Source organism: Pantherophis guttatus, chromosome 2 (assembly GCF_059756535.1).
Source record: "Pantherophis guttatus breed Tessera chromosome 2, ASM5975653v1, whole genome shotgun sequence".
NCBI classification, from domain to species: Eukaryota; Metazoa; Chordata; class Lepidosauria; order Squamata; family Colubridae; genus Pantherophis; species Pantherophis guttatus.
The window spans coordinates 291,265,534-291,291,054 of NC_142064.1; the positions used below are offsets into that span (position 1 = coordinate 291,265,534).

Consider the following 25,521-nt stretch of genomic DNA (forward strand, 5'->3'; position numbering starts at 1 on the left):
GGGGGCAGCAAAGAGGAAGAGGAGGAAGAGGAAGGAAGGATTCCAGGGTTTTCTTACATCTGAAGTTTATTCTTTTATAGCAAAGCGAAGGGAATGTATACATCTTACATCTTCAGCCTCCATTTCTCAGAGGTTGCAAACAGGACAAAGAGTCATAAGCGACTAAAGTAAAAATAATCCTTTTGCATCGGAGAGCAGGATTAATTCATGAGTGCTGTAGAAAAAGAGATGGGGAAGAAAATCAGAATATAAAGAGAATCTTTTAGTGTAAAAATAACATACTTTTCTTCCTTTTCAGCCCCCACCCACAAGGCAGGCCCACACTGCAGGGGGGTGGTTGACAGGCAGGGACAGATAAGAGGGGGAATCTGCCCATTTCAGGGAGGAAAAGGCTGGGAAGGACCAGGGATTCCTCCCCATTTCATCTCCAGGGGATTCTGGAATTCTCCCTAATCGTCTTAATTAGAGGGTTAATCAAGAGGGGAAGTCCACCTCCCTCCCTCCCTCCGTGCAGATATGAAGAAAGAAGACGGGGCTACGATGGGGGTGGCAGCAAAGGGGGGAGCCTGGGCTCACTTGGCCAGAAATTGTGGGAATTCTCACAAGGAGAAGGGGGGTCAGGAAGAAGAGCCTGTCCAGGTTCCAACTAATGAACCCAAAGGAGTCTACATGGGGGGCCAAGGAGGATCATCTGGGAAGGGTGGGTGGGTGGGGGTTTCCAATTCACAGCAAAGTCTTGGAGGGAGTTCATTCAGATGATAAGGTCATCTCAAGGACTTAGCTCCACCTTCCATCCGAGTAGGGACAGAGCTCCAGCAAGAGCTAATGCAATGACAGAACTATACCTGAGAGGATTGGTGGGTTGTCCCCGGTTCGGACCGGTTTGCAAGAACCGGTAGTAAAACTTGCAGGAGGCCCCGCCCACCGCCCCAGATGTCATCATCAGCAATCTGCACATGCGCAGAAGCAAGGCGTACATGTGAACAAAGCAAGCGTGCGCATGCAATCCCGTTGTAAACCGGTAGTAAAGGTAAGTAGAACCCTCCCCTGCCTGAGATGCTACGTTAATTATCAGCAATTTAGCTGGGCAAAATCTCCTGCCGTTTGCTGAAGTGGCCTCCAATACCCCAGTGCAGAGGTGGGATTCACTTACCTTCCCTCCTGGACTGCAAATGTGAGTGTGCTCAAGCACTCGCTTCGCTCACATGTGCCACCTCTGCGCATGCACACGGCCTTCTGCGCATGTGCAGTAGTCGCGCATTACGTCTGGGAGGGTGGGCAGAGTCTCGAACAGTCATCGCTAGACAGAACTGGCTGAATCCCACCACTGCCACAGTGCATAGTAGCCTGGGACTCACCCCTTTTGAGATAGCCGCAGGGGTGGAATTTGTCCCCATGGCTGAATACTCTCAGGAACCCCCCATCCACAGTGAGCCTAACAGAATGGGTGGGTTGCTTACAAAATGCTTGTGGGAATGTATATCTGGGGTGCTCCCTCCCCAAGGGGGGAGCGGGAAGGAATGGCCCCCTCCTTCCCTTCCCTTTGGCAATTTCCTAAAACGTGGAAAAATTCTGGAAAAAAATTTCCTGAAAAAATTCTTCAGGAAGTGAGGGGAGCCGAATGTCAAGTCGCAAATCATCCCTGGCCTGCTCTCGAGTTGCCGTAAGCAAGGGGGATGAGAAATTGATGAAACGGCATGGCAGCCAAAGACAGATGCACATTCCAGACTTATCTCTCTCAAGGCTGCATCCCAGGGTTACCCACAGCGGTTGGAGGGGAGTGGTCTCTACAACCCCAAAATTGCTCCGTTGGCAGATGTGATTGACGACACACCCTTGGGAGATGGGGGAAACAGGGTCATAATTGGGGCGTAAATTATGTAGGGTCAGAGCTGGTTCACTTGGGAACGTGCAGACATGAAGCTCCTAATAAATAACTGGATTTCTTTTGAAGCTTGGCTCGAGGCTCATGATTTAATGAGGGCATCCGTCAGAACCTGACACTCTCCTCTTTTGCAATTTCCCAATACTTGGAAAAATTCTGGGCAAGATTTTAGCGTTTGTGTCTGCTTTTGTTTTTGATTGCAATACTTTTTCAGGTCTCTGTAAGGAAAAGCTGCCCAAAATCCAAAAATTGTTTTTTGTTAAAAAAGGAACAATTAAGGATAATTTGTAGGAGGGGTTGAGATGAGGGGGAAGAGGAGAAACTCACCTGCAGGAGGTTGGATGGGAGTTGCTGGAAGGAGAAAAAGACCCAATCAGAACCCTTCGTGGGCTGGAGGATTCAGTGGGACCCCCTCCCCATTGATAGCCCATAATAGGTTGTGTGATCTTCACTTATAGCCCCTCCAAGAACAGAAGTTTCCATAAACATTCCTTAAGGGGCCCCTCTTGGCCACCTGCTAAGCTTGAGGAGAGGCCTCCCCTAGAGGGTCCCCTCCCCACCACCTCTCCTCCAGCCCCCCAGACTCACCTTTCTTGCTCTTCAGGTAGGAGAAGAGCCCCACAGCCAGGAAGGCCACTCCTATCACAGCCCCCATGATCCCCGTCCAGAGTTTGCTCCTGGCAGAGCTGGAGGAACGGGGCTCTGGGGAAGGAGAAGGAGCCTCACCTGAGCAGGAGGATCAGGCCCACCTTCCCCCAGGAGGCTCCATTCTGGCTCCCGCCACAGGGAGGGTCTCTCCCCCTTCTCAGGGCAGGATGGGGTCCACAGACCAGGAGGGGAGGGAGGGGAGGGAGGGGCTTACCCCACTGGATGGTGATGGGGGCGTCCAGGCTGGCATGCCCCACCTTGCAAGTATAGACATCCCCCCGTTGGGGCTGGGTCTCCAACATCACCTGGAGCTGGTAGGTCCAGTCTCCGTTCTGGAGCTCCTCCCCAAAGGCCACACCCTCCTCCTCCGGCCGCCCGTTCTTCAGCCACTGGACCTCGATCTCCACGGGGTAAAAGCCGGTCGCGGTGCAGAGGAGGATGGTGTTGGGGGAGGAGGGGTCCATCTTGGTGGGGGAGATGGTGACGGTGGGCTTGGCTGGAGGGAAGGAGGAGAAGGAGCCACATGAGAGACACAACAGGAGGCTTCGGCTGAACCCTGGAAAGGCCAAAGGGCTTTGGGTGTTGGGAGCCCCAAGATGGGGGACTTTAGCCAACTTCCTTCTGGGTGGAGCTGCATTGTCCCAGAGACCCAGGTGGCAATTCTGGAGATTCTCCTGGACTCCGGGAGAGCAGGTGGCAGTCACGGCTAGGAGAGGGTCTGTGAGACTTTGGGTTAGTTGTGGCCACTTTGGGAAATAAATTTAATAAATAAGTTTACTAAACAAACAAACAAATGTTGTGGTATTACACCTAATTAAAAGTGTGGTTTCATTTTCAATGAGATCCCAAGAATCATCCGACTCGTGCTGAGTCTGTCCTTCCCGTCTTCTGCGTTATTTCTTTCCTGGAGGACAGGAGAGAGGACGGAGCCAAATGCCTCTGAGCAACCCTGAAGGTGATCAACCGAGCTAGCAAAGAAAGAAAGAAAGAGAAAGAGAAAGAGGAGAGGAGAGGAGAGGAGAGGAGAGGAGAGGAGAGGAGAGGAGAGGAGAGGAGAGGAGAAGAGAAGAGAAGAGAAGGCTTTACAAACTGAAAATGGCCTTTTTTAAAAAAACAAGAAATGCAAATTTTGGATGAGAAAAAGTCTTTTAGCAAGAAAATGGAAGGGTCAGATTTTAAATCTGTAATGTATATGGTTTTGGCGGGAAGTTTAAAAGACAATGGGTCAATTGTAATTGGTCAGCTCCCGGCCCAGCAAGGTATATAAAGGGAGCTCCGTTACTGTATTTCTTGCTGAAGTCAGAGGTGAAATGTAAAATTTGTTACCACCGGTTCTGTGGGCGTGGCTTGGTTGGGGGGGGGAATGTGACTGGGTGGGCGTGGCCAACTTTTTTTAAAAAAAACTTTTCAAAGCATTTTTTCTAATGCGTTGAAAAGCCTCTGCCGATCAGACAACTCAGCTGGGATCATCAGAGACTTTTCAAAGCATTTTTTTACCAGATCTTTGGCCAACAGGTTACAGAAAAAAATACTTTGAAAAGCCTCTGATGATCCCATCTGAGCCGCACGATCATCAGAGGCTTTTTTTTTTTTTTTAACTTTTAAAAGCATTTTTTCATCGGAAGAGGTTGTAGAAAAAAATGCTTTTAAAAGTAAAAAAAAGCCTCTGATGATTGTGCGGCTCAGCTGGGCATGTGGGGGGGCCCCGCAGGGATTTTTGCTATCAGTTCTCTGAACCACCCACCACCATCGCTACTGGATCGGGTGATCTGGTCCGAACCGGGAGTATTTCATCTCTGCTCTGAATGAAGAAAGCCCCCCCCCCCAAAAAAAGCAGGAGATCCATAGAAAGGGGTCGACAGGTGAAAAAGCATCCACTAATTCTTTTTTTTTATTTTGGGTAAAAAATGAGGTTTTATCCCAAAGTGCCAAAAGCAGCATTTCTGGAGCAGAGGAAGAGAGGGAGGGGCTTCTGGGTGGGAAGAGGGAGGGAGACGGGAGGTTCCTGAATAGGATAGAAATGAATCAGGGATAGAGAGAAATATATATGTAGATACAGGGAGTCCTCGACTTAGGACCACAATTGAGCCCAAGATTTCTGTTGCTAAGTGAGACCTTTGTTCAATGAATGTTGCCCCATGTTACGACCTTTCTTGCCACAGTCATTAAGTGAATCACTGCAGTTGTTAAATGAGTAACAGGGTTGTTAAGTGAATCCGGCTTCCCCAGGGACTTTGCTTATCGGAAGGTCGCAAAAGGGGATCATGTGACCCTGGGACGCTGTGTCTGTCACAAGTACGAGTCCGTTTCCAAGCATCTGGATTTGGACCACGTGACCCTGGGGAGGCTGCAACGGTCGTAAGTGTGAAAAAGGGTCATAAGTCATTTTTTTCCACTGCTGTTGTAAATTTCAATGGTCACTAAATGAATGGTTGTTAAGTGAAGAAGTGTGTGTATTGAGCAGGAGAGAGAGAGAAAGAGACCTTGCTGGATTCACCCCCCCCCCACCCCCCAAAATAACATATTTGGATGGATTTTCCTGGCGGGGGGAAATGAATCCAAGGGATCCCAGATTCCAGGCAGGAGGAGAGTTTGGATCCTGGGAAGAAAAGGAGGATTTTGTAAATCTGAGAATGCAGAATAAATAAATGAGGAGTAAAGTTTAAGTTTAAGTTTAATGCAATTTATATGCCGCCCTATCTCCAGTGGACTCAGGGCGGCTCACAACAGTAAAATACACAATAACATTAATACAATATAAAATTAAAAATCCGAATTAAAACAATTTAAAATCAGTTTAAAAACTATTAAGAAACCCCGCCCCCTCATCAGTCCAGGCTACGAAATAACCAGGTCTTCAACTCTCGGCGAAACGAGCGAAGGCCAGGGGCCGTCCGGAGTTCCCACGGAAGTTGGTTCCAAAGGGTGGGAGCGCCCACAGAGAAAGCTCTCCCCCTGGGGGTCACCAGCCGACACTGTCTGGCCGACGGCACCCTGAGGAGGCCCTCTCTGTGGGAGACGGCTGCTGGCTGCAGGGGGTCCGACAAATATCCCGGACCTAAGCCATGAAGGGCGTTATAGGCGATAACCAGCACCTTGAACCTCAGCCGAAGGGCAACCGGTAGCCAACGCAGGCCACGCAGGAGGGGTGTAACATGGGAGTGTCGGGACGCTCCCATCACAACCCGCGTGGCCGCATTCTGCACCAGTTGAAGCCTCCGAGGGGTTTCCATGGGCAGCCCTAGGTAGAGAGCGTTGCAGTAGTCGAGACGGGAGGTGACCAGCGCATGAGTAACGGTGCGTAGGGCATCTTGGTCCAAATAAGGATGAAGGGATGAAGTAAAACCTTCATCCGGAGGATCCTAAGGAGTGAAATGAAGTGGGGGGTCCGGGCATCCTCCTCCCAGGGAAGAGCCCCCCTCCCTCCCTCCCAGACTCACCTCTCCGGCCAATCCCGCGCTCCTCCGCCTTGGCCGCCTGGTAGCTGTACACCCGGTAGTTGTACAGGCAGAAGCGATCCACGGAGGCCTTCTTGTACTGCAGGGTGACCTTGTCTCTGTTCCACATGTCCACATCGGGCTGCCCCAATGGACTGACAGCCACGTATTTCCCGAGGTCGCTGTCGAAGTAGTCGGTCTCCTGCAGGTCATAGATGCCCCTCTCCAGGTATCTCACCCGCTGCGTCCCGTTGAAGAAGCGGCACACGGCCTTCACCTGGTGCAGGAAATGGGCTGCGAGGGGGAGGAGGAGGAGGAGGAGGAGGAGGAGGAGGAGGAGGAGGAGGAAGGCCGTCAGGACGGACTCCAGGGCCCATCGTTCCCAGCAGCTAGTAGAGGAGGGGGGTCTACGCGGGAAGGGGGCGGGGCAGGGGACCTTCCTTTGAGGTACTGGTGGAAGACGCCCCCTGGAGGAGGGAGGGGGAACTCTCAGTCCCAGAGAGGAAGGCAGACTTCCTGGGGGGTCTGGAGGGGGAGAGGAAAGAAAGAGGGGGAGGGGGGAAGGGACGTCCTCCATCCTCCCAGGGTGGGAAAAGGCAGGCAGAAGTTCAACCGGTCCAGCAATCCCATTCAGTCTCTGCAGGGAAGGTTGGATCTCAAGGGGCAGGAAGGAGGGGGGGGCTGGAGGGAAAGTACCTTCCATCCCCCCCACTCTCTCTTCCTTTGGGAGGAGATATGGGGAGGGGACACAATGAGGACATCTAGACCGACCCTCCTGGGGTCTCCCAGCCCTTCAACCCCCACCTTCCCTCCGTCTTTCCCTCCCCTTTTCTCCTTCCCCCGAATCTTCAGCCCAGCTCCCTCCCTTTGGGGGACTGTGGAGGATCAACCCCTTTCCTCTCCCCCTCCCCAAAAAGAGCCTCTCAAAGGGAGGGTCTCCCACCTCCTTCACAAAAGGGAGCCAGTTTCCGAGGAGCAACTCAAGCCCCCAACATCCTCCTCCCTCTCTTCCCCCTTCCCTCCAGGGGGATTATGGGGGTGGGGGTGTTCTGCGTCTCCTCCCCCAATTCAGAGTCTCCCCATGAAGGGCCCGAAGCCCCCCAAAGGTGACCCCCCCTTTGGATGCCTGACCTCCAAAGCCCCAAATCTGAGATTGAGAAGAAAAAGTGAAGTTTCTGAAGAAGCCGAAAGACTTTCGCTCAAATGCCTCAGTTTCCCTCTTTCGCTTTTCCTCCCCTTCCTCTTTCCCTGCAACCCCCTCCCACCCAGGCACAGGAGAGGCTGCCACCCCCACCTCGGCTACATGGGGGAAGGGTTAGGATTAGGGTCCCTCTCCGTCCTCCGGGGGGGGCTGTGGGGAGGAAGGGGGAGGAGACCACGCAGAGATCGAGGCCGGTGGAGGCTCTTCCCCATTCCCAGCCCCCTCCTCCTCCTCCCAGCCCCCTCCTCCCCCGCCCAGCCCCCTCCTTACCGGGGGTCTCCTCCCCGCCTTCGCTCCCGGGGATCCGGGCCAGCGCCCCCAGCAGCAGCATCAGGGGGAGCCCAGCCAAAGCCATGGAGGCTCCCCACAAGCGCCCCAAAGGGGGGAGAAAGACGCTCCCAGCCCCAGAGGAGGAATCGGAGGGTCTGGAGGGGGGGAGGAGTTTTCCTCGGACTTCGGAAGAGGGAGTGTCCTCAAAGAGCAGGAGGACCAATGGGAATCCTCCCTTCTGCAGCTTCATCGGTCTCCGGGCAGAGCCTCCCTTGACTTCGCCCGATGCAGGAGATAGTTCTGCGCAGAGAGAGAAGCGGAGAAAGTGGGGGAGGGGAATCCCTTCAGTCTTGGGGGGCTGCAATCTGGGGGGTCTTTCATGCCAGCTCCGGAGGGGAATGTCCTCTTCCTTTTGCCCCCCTCCCCCCCCCCATTCTCCTCCACTCTCCCTTTCTCTGGGCGCCTGGACTGGAGGGTGGACTAGATGCCCTCTGAGTTCCCACCGTGCCCAGAAGGAGCCTAAGGTGGAGCTGCGGAGAGTCCAGAAGGGCAAAGTGGATCCAGAGTTCGAGGGGTCCTTCGGGGCTCAGAAGGGGAGGAGGGACCCCCAGCAGCTGCCCTGGATGACGAGGGGGGAGGGGCAGCCCCACAGCCAGCCAGGACTTGGGGGTCACACGCTCCCCCCAATCCGAAGGGAAGCCAGGAAAACCCTCAGCTGACAGTCCAGGCAGGATCTGCAGGGATCCCTCCTAATCCAGCCGGATCCTCTCACGAGCCCCCCCCCCCCCTTCACAGGGGAATCTCCTTGAAACACGCGTCTCCCTTGCTGAGAACGTCTGGACGGACCGGCTCCTTCAGGTTTCCCTCCCCTGAACCCCGATTGTGTAGGAATCTCCCTCTTCCTTTCTCTCTGTGGGTGGGGATCCCCCTTTTCCTTGCAAAGCAGCCCCGGATGAAGATCCCGGAATGAAGTTGGGCCGTTTCTCCTCCGCTTCCCGCTCCTTTCCTCGGAGAACGTCCACATCTTCTCCCATAATGCACCACAATCTCTACTTTCAGCAGAAAAAAATATATAAAGTTACATTTTGGAAGAAATTTTGCCACCTGATAGTCCAGGAATCCCGAGAGGAAAACTTCTGGTTGTCAATAAGTGCTGTGGGGTTTTCTGACCCACCGCATAGAGGTCGGCTTCAGTTCCAGAAGGGCTGCTGGTGAGCTGGGGGGGGGGGAGAGAATCGGGGGGGGGGGGAGAATCATCCCCCTGAAGGACCGGAGGAGGGGAGCCCATCGGGGGTTCAGCCCAGCGCCAGGAGGGTCCCCGGCAGCTTCCCCTTTTAAGGACAGTCCCAGGGTTTCTCCCCCTTCCCCCTATGCAGGAGGGGCTGGGGGGCCGAAGGCTTCGGGTGGGGGGAGGGCTGAGGGGGAGAGGGAGACTCAAAGGCTGAAGGGGGCCTTAGAGATCTTCTAGTCCAGCCCCCCCTGGCCGAGGCAGGAGCCCTTATCCCACCCCGGACAAATGGCTCTCCAACCTCTTGAAGACCTCCGGGGATGGAGCCCCCCTCCTCCCCCCCCCCCAATTCCAGATGGGGGAGGGGCTGCTGCATTGATTCATTGGTTCTCAGATGATGCCTCCCCATCTCCTCCCCTGGGACCTTCAAGGGGGGGTCTGAGTTCAGCCATGAGGCTGCCAAGGGGGGCTCCAGGGAGAAGAGGGAAATTGTCCCTAATTGACTTAATTAGGGGGTTAATCAAAGGGGAGGCCTCCCTCCCTCCCTCCCTCCCTCCCTCCAGAGGTTTCCTATTGAGCAAGAGGAAGATGGGGCGGCCATGGGGGAGGCAGCAAAGGGGGGAGCCAGAAATGTCAGAAGGAAAAGCGGGGGGGACAGGAAGGGCAATTTAGAGCCTGCAGTGCCCGCGAGGAGGAGACCTTTGGCGCCATCAAACTCCCACCTCCGCCTCTCCCGGGTCCTCGGAAGGGCTCGATGGGCGGACAAAAAGGCCAAATCCAGGCTGAACAGCTGAACATCCCCCGGCCCCTCCGAGAACCATCTCCTCCAAAGGACCCCTCGGAGGCTCCTCTGCCTGGAGACGGATGACGCTCCCAAAGCTCCATTTTTCATTGGGTGGGACGGACGTTCGACTTTCTGGAATTCAGAAATAGGATTCTGTAAGACTCCCACTCCCTCCTCTTGCTTTCCCCTCCCCCCTCTCCATCCTCACTTCCCCCTTGCTTTTCCCCTCCCCCTCACTCTCTTCGCTCCCCCAATTCCCCTCCCTTGCTCCCTCCCCACTCCCTCCCACCCCCAGATTTCCCTCCTGCTCTGCATGGGCAACATTTCCTCCCTCCTGATGCAGGACTGGGGGTCGGGCTTCATCGTGCACCTGAGGCCGGCAGGAAAGGGGGGAGGCTCCCAGGGGAGGAGCATAAAGAGGGGCTTGGAGACCCCCAAATTCCACCCTTGGGCCCTGAGCCTCGGGAAGGTGGGAAAGGCTAAAAGGCTACTGTATTTAGAGGTGGGGGCAAGGACCAAGGAAGGTGAGACCCCCACTCATTTTAACCTTGTCCCCTCTCTCTGGACAAGGGGAATTGGGTTCCCACGAGGTCTTCCAAACGGCAGGAACTGAGAAAGGGGGGAGGGGGAGAGATCCAGGGAGAGGAATGGGAAGTGAATCTTTTGAGGGAGGGGAGTTCGAGGAGGGCCTGGAGCTTCTCCCTCCTTGTCTTGGAGGAGTTTCAGCCTCTACAGCAGCCCAGAGGCTTCCTGGTGGTCTCCCATCCTCAGGCTCACCAGACCCATCTCTCTCAGCTGGGTGAGGGCATCGGAGGCTGGGCAGCTGCCAGCTGTTGAGGGCTGAGGATCAAATGCCAGCTAATGGTTGGTGATGCCAGATCAGAGCCCCCCCCCCTCTCCCAGCTGCAGCAGGCAGACATCCCACAGGGCGCCTATCCTGAGGGGTCCTGGATCCTCTCCTGGGATGGGGGGAGGGGCAGCACCAGACTCAGCAGGCCAGAACTGGGTCCCCTCCTGCGGCTGAAGGAGGCGGCAGAGTCCGAACCTGCCCCACAATTGTGTGTTTGGACACAGCCAGTCACACAAAATTGGCCCCAGATCCAGAGAGACTCTGGTGGGATCCCATCGCTCTCCTGATCAAAGCAGATCTTCTGGGCTCTTTTCACGTTTCCCCTCCCCCACACAGAGTTTGATTCTCTCTTGAGCTCTCCCAGACATCACATAAACACACACACACACACACACACACAGAGACACACACAGAGTTTCTTTCTCCAGCCCCCAAGAGCTGCGGAGGAATTTGGGCTTCGCTTCCCCAGCCTGAAGCTTTGGGCTCCTCCGAAGCGGAACTGAGGAACTGGCCAGGATCCAGCAGGCAACAAGCCTCCATTCTCTCTCTTTTTAAAAAATAATCTTTATTTATATTTTCCATTAAAAACAAAGGAAGAACAACACATCATATGAATAACAAACGAGACAACACAATAGCAACAAACAAAACAAGAAAAGAAAAGAAAAAAAGCATATCTATAAGCAGGACCTTAATAACCTCGTATTCGGTTCTGTATATCTATATCATAATCCGAAGAAGACAGAACATCTGGCATATCTTTATAAAGCAATGAGGTCTATCCGACCTCACTTTACTTGTATAGTATAAATTTCTCGATAGATATAATTCCTCATCTAATTTGGGTTATATTTTCCTCTTCTCTAGTCACCTATCGAATTTTTCCCAAGATAAACATATTGGTGTTCGGTCTCTGTCTTTTATTTTTATTTTTATCTCCTTCCGCACAGTCTAAAATCTTCTTTATAATCGCTTCCTCGGATGGGATATTTTGATTTTTCCAAAGTTGAGCGTACGCCAATCTCGCCGCTGTGATGATGTGTAATGCAAGATACCATGAGTCCCTTCTGATATTTCCCGGTTTGGAGCCGAGCAGGCGTGTCTCTGGTCGCCATTCGATCTTTTGATTTAAAATCTCATTCAGCCATTTTTTTATTTTCCCCCAGAATTCTCCTGCTTTCGGGCACGTCCACCACGGATGGAAATAGGTGCCACGCTCACACCCACATTTCCAGCATTCCTCAGACCAACATTTTGGCTGGTCTATCGGGGGGAAGATGCCACCTGTATATCATCTTGTAGATGTTTCCTTTGTATGCCGTAGAGACTACGAATTTCATGTTCTCCCACCAGATCTCTTGCCATTTCTCTAAATGAATTGAGTCTCCAAAGTTTTTCCCCCAGGCGATCATTGTATCCTTAATTATCTCATCCCCTAAGCCTCCATTCTCCCTCAGGGCAGCTCAGGGACTCCCCTCCTCCTCCTCCTCCTCCGCCCCATGGCTGAGTCTGCAGGTGGGGCAGCCACAAGGTCCTCTGCCCCATTGGAGGCGGCTGAAGGGGCCCTTCCCCCCCACAACCTCAATATAGCTCTCTGGTCCTTTTCTCCCTCAGTTAGAGCCCATTGAAGAAAGGAGTCCTTGACTAATGACGGTTCATTTAGTGACCATTTGAAGTTACAATGGCACTGAAAAAAGTGACTCTTTGCCTAATATTCCTTCTTTTTAAAATATTTTTTATTGCTTTGAATGTTTTTTAATCCTTTCATGTAAATACCTGTTTTTATTTACCTCACTTGTTGTGAGATGAGGGGCTACATAAATGTGAGAGAGAAGATGAGAGAGAGATTTGATGGGTGGATGGATGGATGGATAACCTTATTATTTTGAATATAAGCAGAGACAGTAGAAGCTTATTCGTTCCCATCAGTGTCTTCTCCATTCGTTGCAGCCTCTTTAAATACGTTCCAATTTCTGCCCCGGCCACAGTCTCCATAGTTCTCTCCTGGGTCCTCTCTGATGAACCTTAAAGGCTTCTCTGCTGACTGGAGCCTCCCAGAGAGAGGATCGGAGGGGCCAGGAGGAGGAGGGGGAGGGGTTGGAGAAGGCCCCGTCCAGGGTCTCCCCTCCCCTGGTGGCAAAGGCCCCGTATGGGGGGAAAGGAGGGGGGGCTGCTTCCAAGGCGGCCTCTGGTCTGCTGGGTTTCCCAGGAGCCTCTTTCCTCTTCCACCAGGCCCAGAACCTGCCTCCCAGGTGAGGCCAGGGGAGTCCAAGCCCCCCATGACTCTTGGGGGGAGCTTCCTCCGGGCCTCGGCTAAGTAACAGAAACTTCCATCTCTTTCCTCTGGTTGGTTGGGAGGCTCCGAATATTCCCCCATGGCTCCATCCCTCTTTTCCCCCTTCCCCCCCCTTTTATCTCAACCCAAATGCATTGAAGGAGGTTTTTCTTTCTTCTGTTGCGTTTCTAGATCAGTTTATTTATTTTTTTATATACGTAGTGCAACTCCACCTCCTCTTTTATTAGGTCTGTTTCTTTGGAGCACTTTAAATGTGAAGATATTAAATGTTGATAGCTGGAAGAGGAAAATGCACAATGGTCCAGAACACACCGTTGTGGCTGAGTGCGTCCAGGCTCCTGTATGAGGTGATCTGCGCTCTGATTGGTTGCTGTGGGTGGAAAGGGGGAGTTTCCCTTTTTCCCGCCTTTTTCTTCCATGGGCTCAGAATGCTGTTTGAGATTTACCTCACAATCTCCCTGCATTCCCGACTATCTTGTCTGCTGTGAATGTAGATGTGAAATACATTTATTTACATAAAACTACAAGTTTGTGTCCGTGTCTCCCACTTCCTTTGGACAGCTGCTGCCTGATTCCTCCGCATTAAACCTCTTTAATTGCACCTTCCAATTTTGGGTTTCATCCCATGAAGTTTTGGTGATTGCAACAATGTCACACCTGCCTTTGGGCTCCACCTTCACCCCGTTTATTCCTCGTACTATGAGCATCCGTGCAGAGGCATCTGAGTCCCTTTTTGACTGACCCCATATTTGCTTTCTACATCTCCTGCTCTGTCTCCGAGTTTCCCTTCTTTCTTTCCATTCGGTTGATTCCCCTGAGATTTGAGCTTGGAATTTGCTTCTAAAACTTTGTCTCCTTCTCCCTTCGGTCTCACTTTCAAGCCCTTCGGATGAGGCGAGCCGGTTGGTGTCCAAAGCCGAACTTCTGGGTTCTTGTGAGGGGCAGCTCATCCCCTGCCAGAAGCCCCCCATGTGGGTGTTGTGGACCATGGGCCAAGAATCCCAATTTCCCTCGAGAGAACCATCCCCTAAGCCAGGCTTGACTTCCAAGGTGCTGCCTTCCCTCCTTGGATGGTTCCCTTTATTGGGAGAGTGGAAGAGAAATCCCCCTGTGCCCCCAACTCTTTGGCTCCCTTGCCCACCTGCTCCAAGTCTCTTGGCATCGTTTCCAGGGACTTTTTCATTCCTCCCAGCATGAAAGAGGAAAAAGGGATAAGAATCTGTGGGCTTCATTATTTCTGTAAGCCCCTCAGTCACGTCTTTGATAGCTGCTCCTGGGAAACAACCAACCCCCTTAGTTTGATTGTCCGTCTTAGAAACGGCTGTTTCAGTTCCCCTAAACAATGAATCAACACAAGACTTTCTTTCTTTCTTAAGGAGATCCGGTCTAATTTTCCCCCCTGCCATTGGTACATTTGGTGTTGTCCCTTCTCCAGGTTCTTGCACACTGTCTCGCAAGGGGAGGCATTGCTCAAAGGAGCCCAAATCTTCTCAGGTAATTTCAGACAATTCCTACAATCACACTCCGACCTATTTATCCTGTGGTAGCCCCAAGACCCCAGATGAGGAAGGGGAGGGGGAAATTCTGCCTCGGTGATGGAGGCCACTGGAGTCCTGCAGAGTCAGTCTGGATGACCTCTGGAGAGGGCGAGGCTCAGTTGGAGGGCTGTCTGGGGCATCTAGAGGTGATGGGGAGAAGGGAGGGGTCTTCCACTTAGGGCTGCCCCATTGAACTCCCCCCCTTTTATTCCCACAGAGCAGGTCTTCCCCTCCGTGGCAATGTCTTCTGCACCAGGAATGGCTTCAGATGGATTCCTTGGAGGTCATCTAGTCCAACCTCCTGCTCTGGCCTACACCATATATACCATTGAGCAGGAGACTCGATACCATTGGAATCTGAGCCCCAAAGAGGGAGGGAGCCATTGGGTGCCAAAATGGGGCAGGACCCTCCAGTTGTGAAGGAGAGAAATGGCTGAAATGGCTGGGTGAATGTAGGGGAGTCTCGGGTGCCCCCCAACGGCTCCCTACAAATGCTCAGGGAGGACCGTGCCTGCTGCCCTTCTGCTCCTCCAAAGGGGGCTTGAGGGGAAGCAGAGCAAGGGGGCCTCTGAGCAGAAAGGAGGGTCCTGCCCCTTCACCTCCCTGGATCTGCCCACCCTCCTCCTGAACCAGTTCTGGCTTCGGACCAAAAGTAGCCTGGATGGTGGATCCAGAGGCAGTGGAGGGAGGAGCCTCCTGCGGGGGCAGCAAAAAGGAAGAGGAGGAAGAGGAAGGAAGGGAGGATTCCAGGATTTTCTTACATCTGAAGTTTATTCTTTGATAGCAAAGCGAAGGGAAGGGAACTGAGTGGGAGGGAGAATAATGTAGATGAAGCTGCTGTGGATTCAAAGCCTGGAGAGTTGAGGGGTCTAGAGTGACAGGTCCACCTAGCATCCCTGGGGACAGTCTAGATGGTCTCCACCCCTCCCTCACAAGAAAGAGAGGCCCTGAAAGGAAGCTGGGGTGTATATGTGTGTCTCAGCAGGAGAAGGTCCAGGCTGCCATTCTCCTCCTCCCCCCAAACTGCCACCTTCAGCCTCCATTTCTCACAGGTTGCAAACAGGACAAAGAGTCTTCAGCTGTTAAATAAAAAAAATATACTTTTGCATCGGAGAGCAGGGTTAATTCATGAGTGCTGTAGAAAAAGAGATGGGGGAGAAAATCAGAATATAAAGAGACACTTTTACTGTAAATAATATATTCTTCTTCCCTTTCATCCCCCACCCCCAAGGCAGACCCACACTGCAGGGGGGTGGTTGACAGGCAGGGACACATAGAGAGAGAATCCGCCCATTTCAGGGAGGAAAAGGCTGGGATGCTTCATATGAAGAAAGAAGACGGGGCTACGATGGGGGTGGCAGCAAAGGGGGTAGCCTGGGCTCACTTGGCCAGAAATTGTGGGAATTCTCACAAGGAGAAGGGGGGTCAGGAAGAAGAGCCTGTCCAGGTTCCAACTAATGAACCCAAAGGAGTCTGTATGGGGTGCCAAGAAGGATCCTCTCGGACCGGAGGGTGGGGTGCAGTTCAGGGAGAAGTTTTGGAGGGAGTTCATTAAGTTGATAGGGTCATCTCAAGGGCTTAGCTCCCCCTTTCATCCGAGGACGAACGGAGGTATAGAACGAACGAACGCAATGACAGAACAATACCTGAGATGCTATGTTCATTATCAGCAATTTAGCTGGGCAGATCTCCTGCCATTTGCTGAAGTGGCCTACAATATCGCAGTGCATAGTAGCATAGGTGTCACCCAGTGGTGAAATGTAAAATTTGTTATTACCAGTTCTGTGGGCTTGGCTTGGGGGAGTGGGGTAATATGACTGGGTGGACGTGGTCAACTTTTTATTTTTATTTTTAAAACCATTTTGTCTACAACCTCTACGGCTTCGAAGAGGTGGTTTTAAAAAATGCTTTTAAAAGCCTCTGATGATCCCAGCTGAGTCACACAATCATCAGACGCTTTTTTTTTTTACTTTTAAAAGCATTTTTTCAGCCAAAGAGGTTGTAGAAAAAATGCTTTTAAAAATTAAAAAAAAGCCTCTGATGATTGCGCGGCTCAGCTGGGCATAGGGCGGGGGCAGGGATTTTTGCTACCGGTTCTCCGAACCACCCGCCGTCATCACTACCGGATTGGGCGATCCGGATCGAACCAGGAGCATTTCTCCCCTGGTGTCACCTCTTTTGAAATAGCCGCAGGGGTGGAATTTGTCCCCATGGCTGAATACCCTCAGGAACCCCCCTCCACAGTGAGCCTAACAGAATGGGTGGGTTGCTTACAAAATACGTGTGGGAATATAAACCTGGGGTTCTCCCTCCCCAAGGGGGGAATGGGAAGGAATGGCCCCCTCCTTCCCTTCCCTTTGGCAATTTCCCAAAACGTGGAAAAATTCTGAAAAAATTCTTCAGGAAGTGATGGGAGCAGAATGTCAAGTCGCAAATCATCCCTGGCCTGCTCTCGAGTTGCCGTAAGCAAGGGGGATGAGAAATCAATCAAACGGCATGGCAGCCAAAGAGAAATGCACATTCCAGACTTATCTCTCTCAAGGCTGCATCCCAGGGTTACCCACAGCGGTTGGAGGGGAGTGATCTCTACAACCCCAAAATTGCTCCGTTGGCAGATGTGATTGATGACACACCCTTGGGGGAGGGGGGAAGCAGGGTCATGATTGGGGCGTAAATTATGTAGGGTCAGAGCTGTCTTCACTTGGGAACGTGCGGACATGAAGCTCCTAATAAATAACTGGATTTCTTTGGAAGCTTGGCTCGAGGCTCATGATTTAATGAGGGCATCCGTCAGAACCCTGAGACTCTCCTCTTTTGCAATTTCCCAATACTTGGAAAAATTCTGGGCAAGATTTTAGCGTTTGTGTCTGCTTTTGTTTATGATTGCAATACTTTTTCAGGTCTCTGTAAGGAAAAGATGCCCAAAATCCAAAAATTGTTTTTTTTTTTTTTTAAAAGGAACAATTAAGGAATTTAAAAAAACCACCTATAACTCTTAGGAGAGGTTGAGATGAGGGAAGAAGAGGAGAAACTCACCTGCAGGAGGTTGGATGGGAATTGCTGGAAGGAGAAAAAGACCCAATCAGAACCCTTCATGGGCTGGGGACTCAGGGGGACCCCCTCCCCATCGATAGCCCATAATAGGTTGTGTGATCTTCACTTATAGCCCCTCCAAGAACAGAAGTTCCCATAAATGTTCCCCAAGGGGCCCCTCTTGGCCACCTGCTAAGCTTGAGGAGAGGCCTCCCCTAGAGGGTCCCCTCCCCACCACCTCTCCTCCAGCCCCCCAGACTCACCTTTCTTGCTCTTCAGGTAGGAGAAGAGCCCCACAGCCAGGAAGGCCACTCCTATCACGGCCCCCATGATCCCCGTCCAGAGTTTGCTCCTGGCAGAGCTGGAGGAACGGGGCTCTGGGGAAGGAGAAGGAGCCTCACCTGAGCAGGAGGATCAGGCCCACCTTCCCCCAGGAGGCTCCATTCCAGCTCTCCCCACAGGGAGGGTCTCTCCCCCTTCTAAGGGCAGGTTGGGTCCACAGACCAGAAAGGGAGGGAGGGAGGGGAGGGAGGGACTTACCCCACTGGACGGTGATGGGGGCCTCCAGGCTGGCATGCCCCACCTGGCAAGTGTAGACATCCCCCCGTTGGGGCTGGGTCTCCAGCATCACCTGGAGCTGGTAGGTCCAGTCTCCGTTCTGGAGCTCCTCCCCAAAGGCCACGCCCTCCTCCTCCAGCCGCCCGTTCTTCAGCCACTGGACCTCGATCTCCACGGGGTAAAAGCCGGTCGCGGTGCAGAGGAGGATGGTGTTGGGGGAAGAGGGCTCCATCTTGGTGGGGGAGATGGAGACGGTGGGCTTGGCTGGAGGGAAGGAGGAGAAGGAGCCACATGAGAGACACAACAGGAAAGAAACGACGCAGAAGACGGGAAGGACAGATGCAGCACGAGTCGGATGATTCTTGGGATCTTGTTGAAAATGAAACCACACTTTTAATTAGGTCTAACACCACAACATTTATTTGTTTGTTTGTTTGTTTAGTAAGTTTAGGGCCTGATGGCTCAGCAGACTGATAGCATTGTGATTAACACCAGCTGTCTGCAATTACTGTAAGTTCGAATCTCACCAGGCTCAAGGTTGACTCAGCCTTCCATCCTTTCTAAGGTAGGTAAATTGAGGACCCAGTTTGTGGGGGCAATAAGCTGACTTTGTATAAATATACAAAAGGATGAAGGCTATTGCTTAACGCACTGTAAGCCGCCCTGAGTCTCTGGAGAAGGGCGGCATATAAATCAAAATAAAAAATAAAAAAAAAGTATTAAATTTATTTCCCAAAGTGGCCACAACTAACCCAAAGTCTTACAGACACTCTCCTAGCCGTGACTGCCACCTGCTCTCCGGGAGTCCAGGAGAATCTCCAGAATTGCCAACTGGGTCTCTGGGACAATGCAGCTCCACCCAGAAGGAAGTTGGCTAAAGTCCCCCATCTTGGGGCTCCCAACACCCAAAGCCCTTTGGCCTTTCCAGGGTTCAGCCGAAGCCCCTAATCCCCCATTCAGCCCCTCCCCCCACAGCCTCCGGGACCCTCGAGGGGGCAGCCTCAGCATCTCCTGGGTCCCCAGAGGTGGAGGTGAAACCTTATCACATCAGCAGACGGAGGAGACCTCCAGCCCTGGTGACGGATGGCCTCACCCAGCGGCTTCACGCGGAGGTTATAGAGGAGAGGAGAGAGGACGGAGCCAAATGCCTCTGGGCAGCCCTGAAGGTGATCAACCAAGCTAAGCAAAGAAAGAAAGAGAAAGAGAAAGAGAAAGAGAAAGAGAAAGAGAAAGAGAAAGAGAAAGAGAAAGAGAAGATATTTGTCCCATTTTTCTTTGGTGTTTCAATCACCTTTCAAAAAGTTTTATTTGGAGAGAGAAAATTTCTCCTTCCACTTTCCCTTTTCTCCCTTTAGGAGCCACAAGATACACAAAAAATCAGCAAAAGATTTCAGGGGGGAAAGTGCAAAATGTGATGTGGCTGCAAAACCCCCCAATTTTAGGCTGCCTCAACAGAAAGAGGCATTTTGAAGGAAAGGGCAAAGGAGCCCAATGGGGGGGGGCAGCCCTTTGCTCCCCATAACTGCCAGAATCCCCTGAAGGAAAAGTTTCTCCCCCATTGAAGATGAGAGACCCTGAATCCCCCCTTCAGAGCAGGAAGGGCAGAAGAGCTTTTGGGGGATCTCATGATCTCTCCCAAGGATCCTTCCTGGGGGGGGGCTTTGGGGGGATTCAGAGGGAGACCCCCCCCCTCAGACCAGGCTCTGCCTGCACCCAGCCGGCCTCCTTCCCAGCCGCAGGGACCAGCCATTCCTGGGGAAGGAGGTGGGGAGGGGTCCCTCTGACTCCCAGAGGGAAGCTTCTGCCCTGGATGAGGGGGGCAGGGAGTGGGGAAGGGATCCAGAGGGGATCTGGGATCTTGATCTCCTCCTTCAGCAAATGCTCCAACTGGCACAACTCTTGGATGGATTAATGGGGGGGTTTAGTCTGGATGAGCCCCCCAAGAGAGTTGACAATAGATCCATTCCAGCCCAGAGTCCTTTGCTAACCATTTTTTTTTTCTCTTGAGGGATTTTCTTATTAACAGTAAATTCTATAATGCTTAAGAAGAACCCATTTTTAAATGGTTCTTTGTAATCCCAACCTGGGATCTGGTCAGGTTTCCACGCAGACAAATAGCAGCATTTCAGGTGTGAGTTGTTTTTATTTTCCAGGAAAATCCCATTTGCCTCTTGGGACATTAAAGGCCTTTGTGGAATTGCTAAAAGAAGGCAGAGGCTTTACAAACTGAGAATGGCTTTTTTTAAAAAAACAGGAAATGCAAAGTTTGGATGAGAAAAAAAGTCTTTTAGCAAGAAAATGGAAGGATCAGATTTTAAAGCTGCAATTTGGTATTTTTACATTTTTATTTTTATAGCCCATCCCAAACCTCCTTATTTACAAGACTGCCGTGTGAAGATTTTGGGGTTCCTATTTGGCCAGATGGGAGTTGCTGGAGATTTTAATTGAATTGGAAAAAGGTTTTTTTTTTTCCTTTTAAATACCTACCGAGGGACACAACTTTCTCCCTCGGCCCATCCAGGAATCCAATTTAATAGACCTTTTGATATAAAACAGCAGGAGGACAAAGTACATTTTAGCTGCCCCACATCATGTTATTCAAGATTTCTTTTTGATATCAAGCTTGATGCATAAAATAGTAAAATAGGACACAGATATAAATCAGAGTTTCTTGTAAAAATCAAATCCAGAAAGCACCCACAGGCAGATTGATTCAACAGGATTCATTAAGGTCTTTATATACACATATATAATTTTGGGGAGAGTTGAGGGAAGGTTGGGAGCCTCTCTTGGTGGCCGGAGAAAAGCTTTGGCCTCTCGGGGGAAGGAGACGCCTGGATCTCTCCGGAGAGAAAAGTCAGCTCAGAAGTCAAAGAAAAAGGAAGAGAAAATTCCCCCAAAGAGACTCAAGAAACATCCTGTGATTTCAGGTCTCCTAAAGTGGATCCGGACCAACAATTTGCTCTAAATACACGTAATTTAATAAATATTCCTGTTCTTTTAATAAAGAACAGGAACACCTGGAGAATTATTGGCCTCTTGTCTGAAGTATTTTCATGGAAGTAAAAATAATACTTTAGATGAAGAAGAAATTATATGAATCACAATGAAATTCAGGATCAATATTTTGGATTTATAATAAAAATGCATTCTATTTATGTGGATAAAGCTTGTGAGGAGCTAAAGGAACAAACCATCCAGAGATTTTGGTCCTGTCCCTGAACCAGAGGAAGGAAGGAGGGAGGGAAGGAAGGAAGGGAGGAAAAGAGGAGGGGAGCATGGGCTTTGGAGTCTTTGGGCAGCTGATGAAGCTCCTTTCCCTGAAGGGAAAATCCCCCCAGAGACCCCCAAAAGGAGGGAGGAGGGAGGGAGGCCCTGAGAGGCCCACAAAAGAGACACACTCACAACACCAACACAATTGGCACTTGGGGCACTTTCGGAGGTTATCAAAAATCACTAGATAAATGAATAAAAGTGAAAGTGAAATCTCTATGTTAAATATTATTGGAATGAGAATTATTTCAAATATTATACCAGATGACAAGAATGTTGTGCTGTTTGTAGGGGAAAAATAAACTTTAAATATTGTCTAGAAACAAATTATATAGCTGAATATTATTATCTCCATGAAAATATCCTGTAAAAATATTTTATTAGACAAAGAAATAAAAGGAGAAAAAGAAATGTAGGCAACATTGAAGGAATCTGGAAGAGAGAATGAAAGAATCTGAGGCTTCAGGGCTGAATGGAGGCCCAATTTCTTTCTTATGACCCCAAATTCAGTTTTAAGGTCTGTGGGTGTTTTTGGACTCTCCCCCCAAATCAGGAGCCTCCCCAGGAAGGGAGACGGAAGCGATCAGGATTCCTCTAATTGGGGTTTTTACATCTCGGTTTAAGCATTGAGCAGGAGAGAGAGAGAGATACCCCCCCCCAAAAGAAACATATTAGGGTGGATTTTCTTGTGGGCGGGGAATGGATGGAAGGGATCCCAGATTCCTGGCAGGAAGGAGAGTTTGGAGCCTGGGATGAGGAGTAAAACCTTCATCCGGGAGGATCCCAAGGAGTGAAATGAAAGGAAAGGGGGGTCCTGGTCCCAGGGAAGAGCCCCCCCCGAAGACTCACCTCTCCGGCCAATCGCCCGCTCCTCCCTCTTGGCCGCCTGGTAGTTGTACACCCCGTAGTTGTGCCGGCAGAAGGAATCCACGGAGTCCTTCACGTACTGCAGGAGGCGCTCATCCCTGTTCCAATAGTCCGCATCCACCTGCCCCAACTCCGTGACGGCCACGAACTTCCCGAGGTCGCTGTCGAAGTGGGCGAACTCCTGCCGGTCGTAGAAGAATCTCTCCAGGAGCCTCACCCGCTGCGTCCCGTTGAGGAAGCGGCACTCGGCCTTCTGCTGGTACAGGAAATGGGCTGCAAGGGGGAGGAGGAGGAGGCGGTCAGGAGGGACTCCAGGGCCCATCGCTCCCAGCCGTTGGAAGAGGAGGAGGGGGCGGGGCGGGTTACCTTCCGAGGGAGACTGGGGGAAGACGCCCCCTGGAGGAGGGAAGGGGAACTCTCTCAGTCCCAGAGAGGAAGGGAGGCTTCCTGGGGGGTCTGGAGGGGGGAGGGGAGGAAAGAGGGGGAGAGGGGGAAAGGCAGGCAGAAGCTCAACCGGTCAGGCGATCCCATTCAGTCTCTGCAGGGAAGGTTGGATCTCAAGGGGCAGGAAGGAGGGGGGGGGGTTGGAGGGAAAGTAACATCCCCCCCCCACTCTCTCTTCCTTTGGGAGGGGATATGGGGAGGGGCCACAATGAGGACATCTAGACCGACTCTCCCGGGGTCTCCCAGCCCTTCAGTCCTCACCTCCCCTCCGTCTCTCCCCCCTTTTCTCCTTCCCCCCAATCTTCAGCCCAGCTCCCTCCCTTTGGGGGACTGTCGACCATCACCCCTCTTTCCTCTCCCCTCCCCAAAAAGATCCTCACTTCCCCCTCCCCTCCAGGGGGATTATGGGGCTGGTGGGTGTTCTAACTCTCCTCCCCAAATTCAGGGTCTCCCCATGAAGGGCCCGAAGCCCCCCCCCTTGCCTGATCTTCACAGCCTCCAATCTGAGATTGAGAAGAAAAAGTGAAGTTTCTGAAGAAGCCCAAAGACTTTTGCTCAAATGCCTCTTTTCCCTTCTGGGGATTCAGGGCTGAAAATGCCTCAGTTTCCCTCTTTCGCTTTTCCTCCCCTTCCTCTTTCCCTGCAGCCCCCTCCCACCCAGGCACAGGAGAGGCTGCGACCCCCACCTGGCTACATGGGGGAAGGGTTAGGATTAGGGTCCCTCTCCGTCCTCCTGGAGGGGGGGCATGTGGGGAGGGAGGGGGAGGCGACCACGCAGAGATCGAGGCTGGTGGAGGCTCTGGGGACCCATCGGCTTCCTTCCCCCTTCCCAGCCCCCTCCTCCCCCGCCCAGCCCCCTCCTTACCGGGGGTCTCCTTCCCCCCTTCGCTCCCGGGGATCCGGGCCAGCGCCCCCAGCAGCAGCATCAAGGGGAGCCCAGCCAAAGCCATGGAGGCTCCCCACAAGCGCCCCAAAGGGGGGAGAAAGACGCTCCCAGCCCCAGAGGAGGAATCGGAGGGTCTGGAGGGGGGGAGGAGTTTTCCTCGGACTTCGGAAGAGGGAGAGTCCACAAAGAGCAATCGGACCAATGGGAATTCTCCCTTCTGCAGCGTCATCGGTCTCCGGGCAGAGCCTCCCTTGACTTCACCCGATGCAGGAGAGAGTTCGGCGCAGAGAGATAAGCGGAGAAATTGGGGGGGGGGGATCCCTTCAGTCTTGGGGGGCTGCAATCTGGGGGTCTTTCATGCCAGCTCCGGAGGAGAATGTCCTGTTCCTTTTGCGCCCCCCCCCCATGATTCTCCTCCACTCTCCCTTTCTCTGGGCGCCTGGACTGGAGGGGTGGACTAGATGCCCTCTGAGTTCCCACAGTGCCCACAAGGAGCCTAAACTGGATCTGCCGAGAGTCCAGAAGGGCAAAGTGGATCCAGAGCTCGAGGGGTCTTTCGGGGCTCAGAAGGGGAGGAGGGACCCCCAGCAACTGCCCTGGATGACAAGGGGGGAGGGGCAGCCCCACAGCCAGCCGGGACTTGGGGGTCACACGCTCCCCGCAATCCGAAGGGAAGCCAGGAAAACCCTCAGCTGACAGTCCAGGCAGGATCTGCAGGGATCCCTCCTAATCCATCCGGATCTTCTCCATTCACGGGGAATCTCCGTAGGGATCTCTTGGCTTCACAAGAGAAAAGGGCGATTTCCTTCCTTGAAACACGCGTCTCCCTTGCTCAGAACGTCTGGACGGACCGGCTCCTTCAGGTTTCCCTCCCCTGAACCCCGGTTGTGTAGGGATCTCCCTCTTTCTTCCTTTCTGTGGGTGGGGATCCCCCTTTTCCTTGCAAAGCAGCCCCGGATGAAGATCCCGGAATGAAGTTCGGCCGTTTCTCCTCCGCTTCCCGCTCCTTTCCTCGGAGAACGTCCACATCTTCTCCCATAATGCACCACAATCTCTACTTTCAGCAGAAAAAAATATATAGAAAGTTACATTGTGGAAGAAATTTTTCCATCTGGTTGTGCAGATCCTGATGAGATTTGGATATTTTGGCTGTGGGACAGGAAGGCCCCTAAAACAAAAGCCTCCTTTTTATGATGTTCCATTAAGATTATAAAGGCGTGAAAGAGAAAATAAAAGTCTTAGGGAAATGGGGAAGGGAAAGGAAAGCGAAGGAGAAGTGGGGGATAAAGGGCAAAAGGAAAAAAGAGAGGAAAAAAACTTCTTCCCAGCCCAACCTTCCCAGGGGAGGCCTGACCCCCAGCGCTGTGGGGTTTAGGTCGGTTTGGGTTCCAGAATGGCTGCTGTTTAGCTCAATGGGGGAGGGGGGGTGAATCAGAAGGGGGGGAAGAATCACCCCCTGAAGGACTGCTGGAGCGGAGCCTGTCGGGGGTTCAGCCCAGAGTCTGGAGGGTCTCCGGCTGCTTCCTCTTTTATGGACAGTCCCAGCCTTTCCTCCCCCTCCCCGCACAAGCAGGAGGGGTGGGTGGGTGGAAGGCTGGGGGGGGAGGGCCGATGGGGAGACTCAAAGGCTGGAAGGGACCTTAGAGATCTTCTAGTCCAACCCCGTGGCCTCCAGGGATGCAGGCCCCCTCCTCCCCACACAATTCCAGGTGGGGGGGCTGCTCCATTGATTCATTGGTTCTCACAGTCAGGAAATCCCTCCTGATCCCTTCCAGGTTGGATCCACCATCTCTGGGCTTCGGCTTCTGTCAGTTGAGGGGTGATTCCTGGAGACGCTGCCCCACTCCGGATCTGCTTGTGAGATCCCAAGTGAGCAAGCGAGATCCCAAGGGCAGGAGTGGGAGTCCAGTCGGTCTTCCCCTCCAGGAAGGGTCCCAAGTGGAGTTTCCCCCCACCCAGAGCCCAGCCAAGACCCCCCCATCCCCCTTCTCTTCCAGCCCAAGCCCAGAATTCAGGGAGGTTCCCCCCCATCTGAGCAGCGGCTCTTCCTCCGTCCCCCCCGCCAATTCTCAGCCAAAGACCCTCAAGGCAGTTTTTCCTCCCTGGAAATTTTGAGGCTGTTTTTGTCCTTAATTCCCTCCAACTTTTGTACCTGTGTTCATACAAAACGTCTTTTGAAGAGAAATATCGTTTCCAAATAAATGCAGCTTTTCCCTCCTTTCCAAATCTCTGCCGTGATTCCACCTTTAAACTCCATAAATCTCACAAACATTTTATGTTATGAAGGAGCAGATTCTCCATTCCTGCTGTTTGTTCTTTGCCA

General features: G+C 52.3%; 1 protein-coding gene across 1 annotated transcript in view; it reads right to left on the reverse strand.

The window, feature by feature from the left end:
- LOC148116146 (H-2 class II histocompatibility antigen, E-S beta chain-like) overlaps positions 1-23,357 on the reverse strand; it is a 70,378-nt gene extending 47,021 nt beyond the window's left edge. Inside the window, exons 1-2 of the mRNA XM_087884951.1 lie at positions 23,178-23,357; positions 21,851-22,141 (exon numbers count right to left, since the gene is read on the reverse strand). Of these exons, the coding sequence (XP_087741077.1) occupies positions 21,851-22,141; positions 23,178-23,262 (376 nt within the window). The 5' untranslated portion in view covers positions 23,263-23,357. The remainder of the gene's footprint in view (positions 1-21,850; positions 22,142-23,177) is intronic.
- Positions 23,358-25,521: the final 2,164 nt, after the last annotated feature.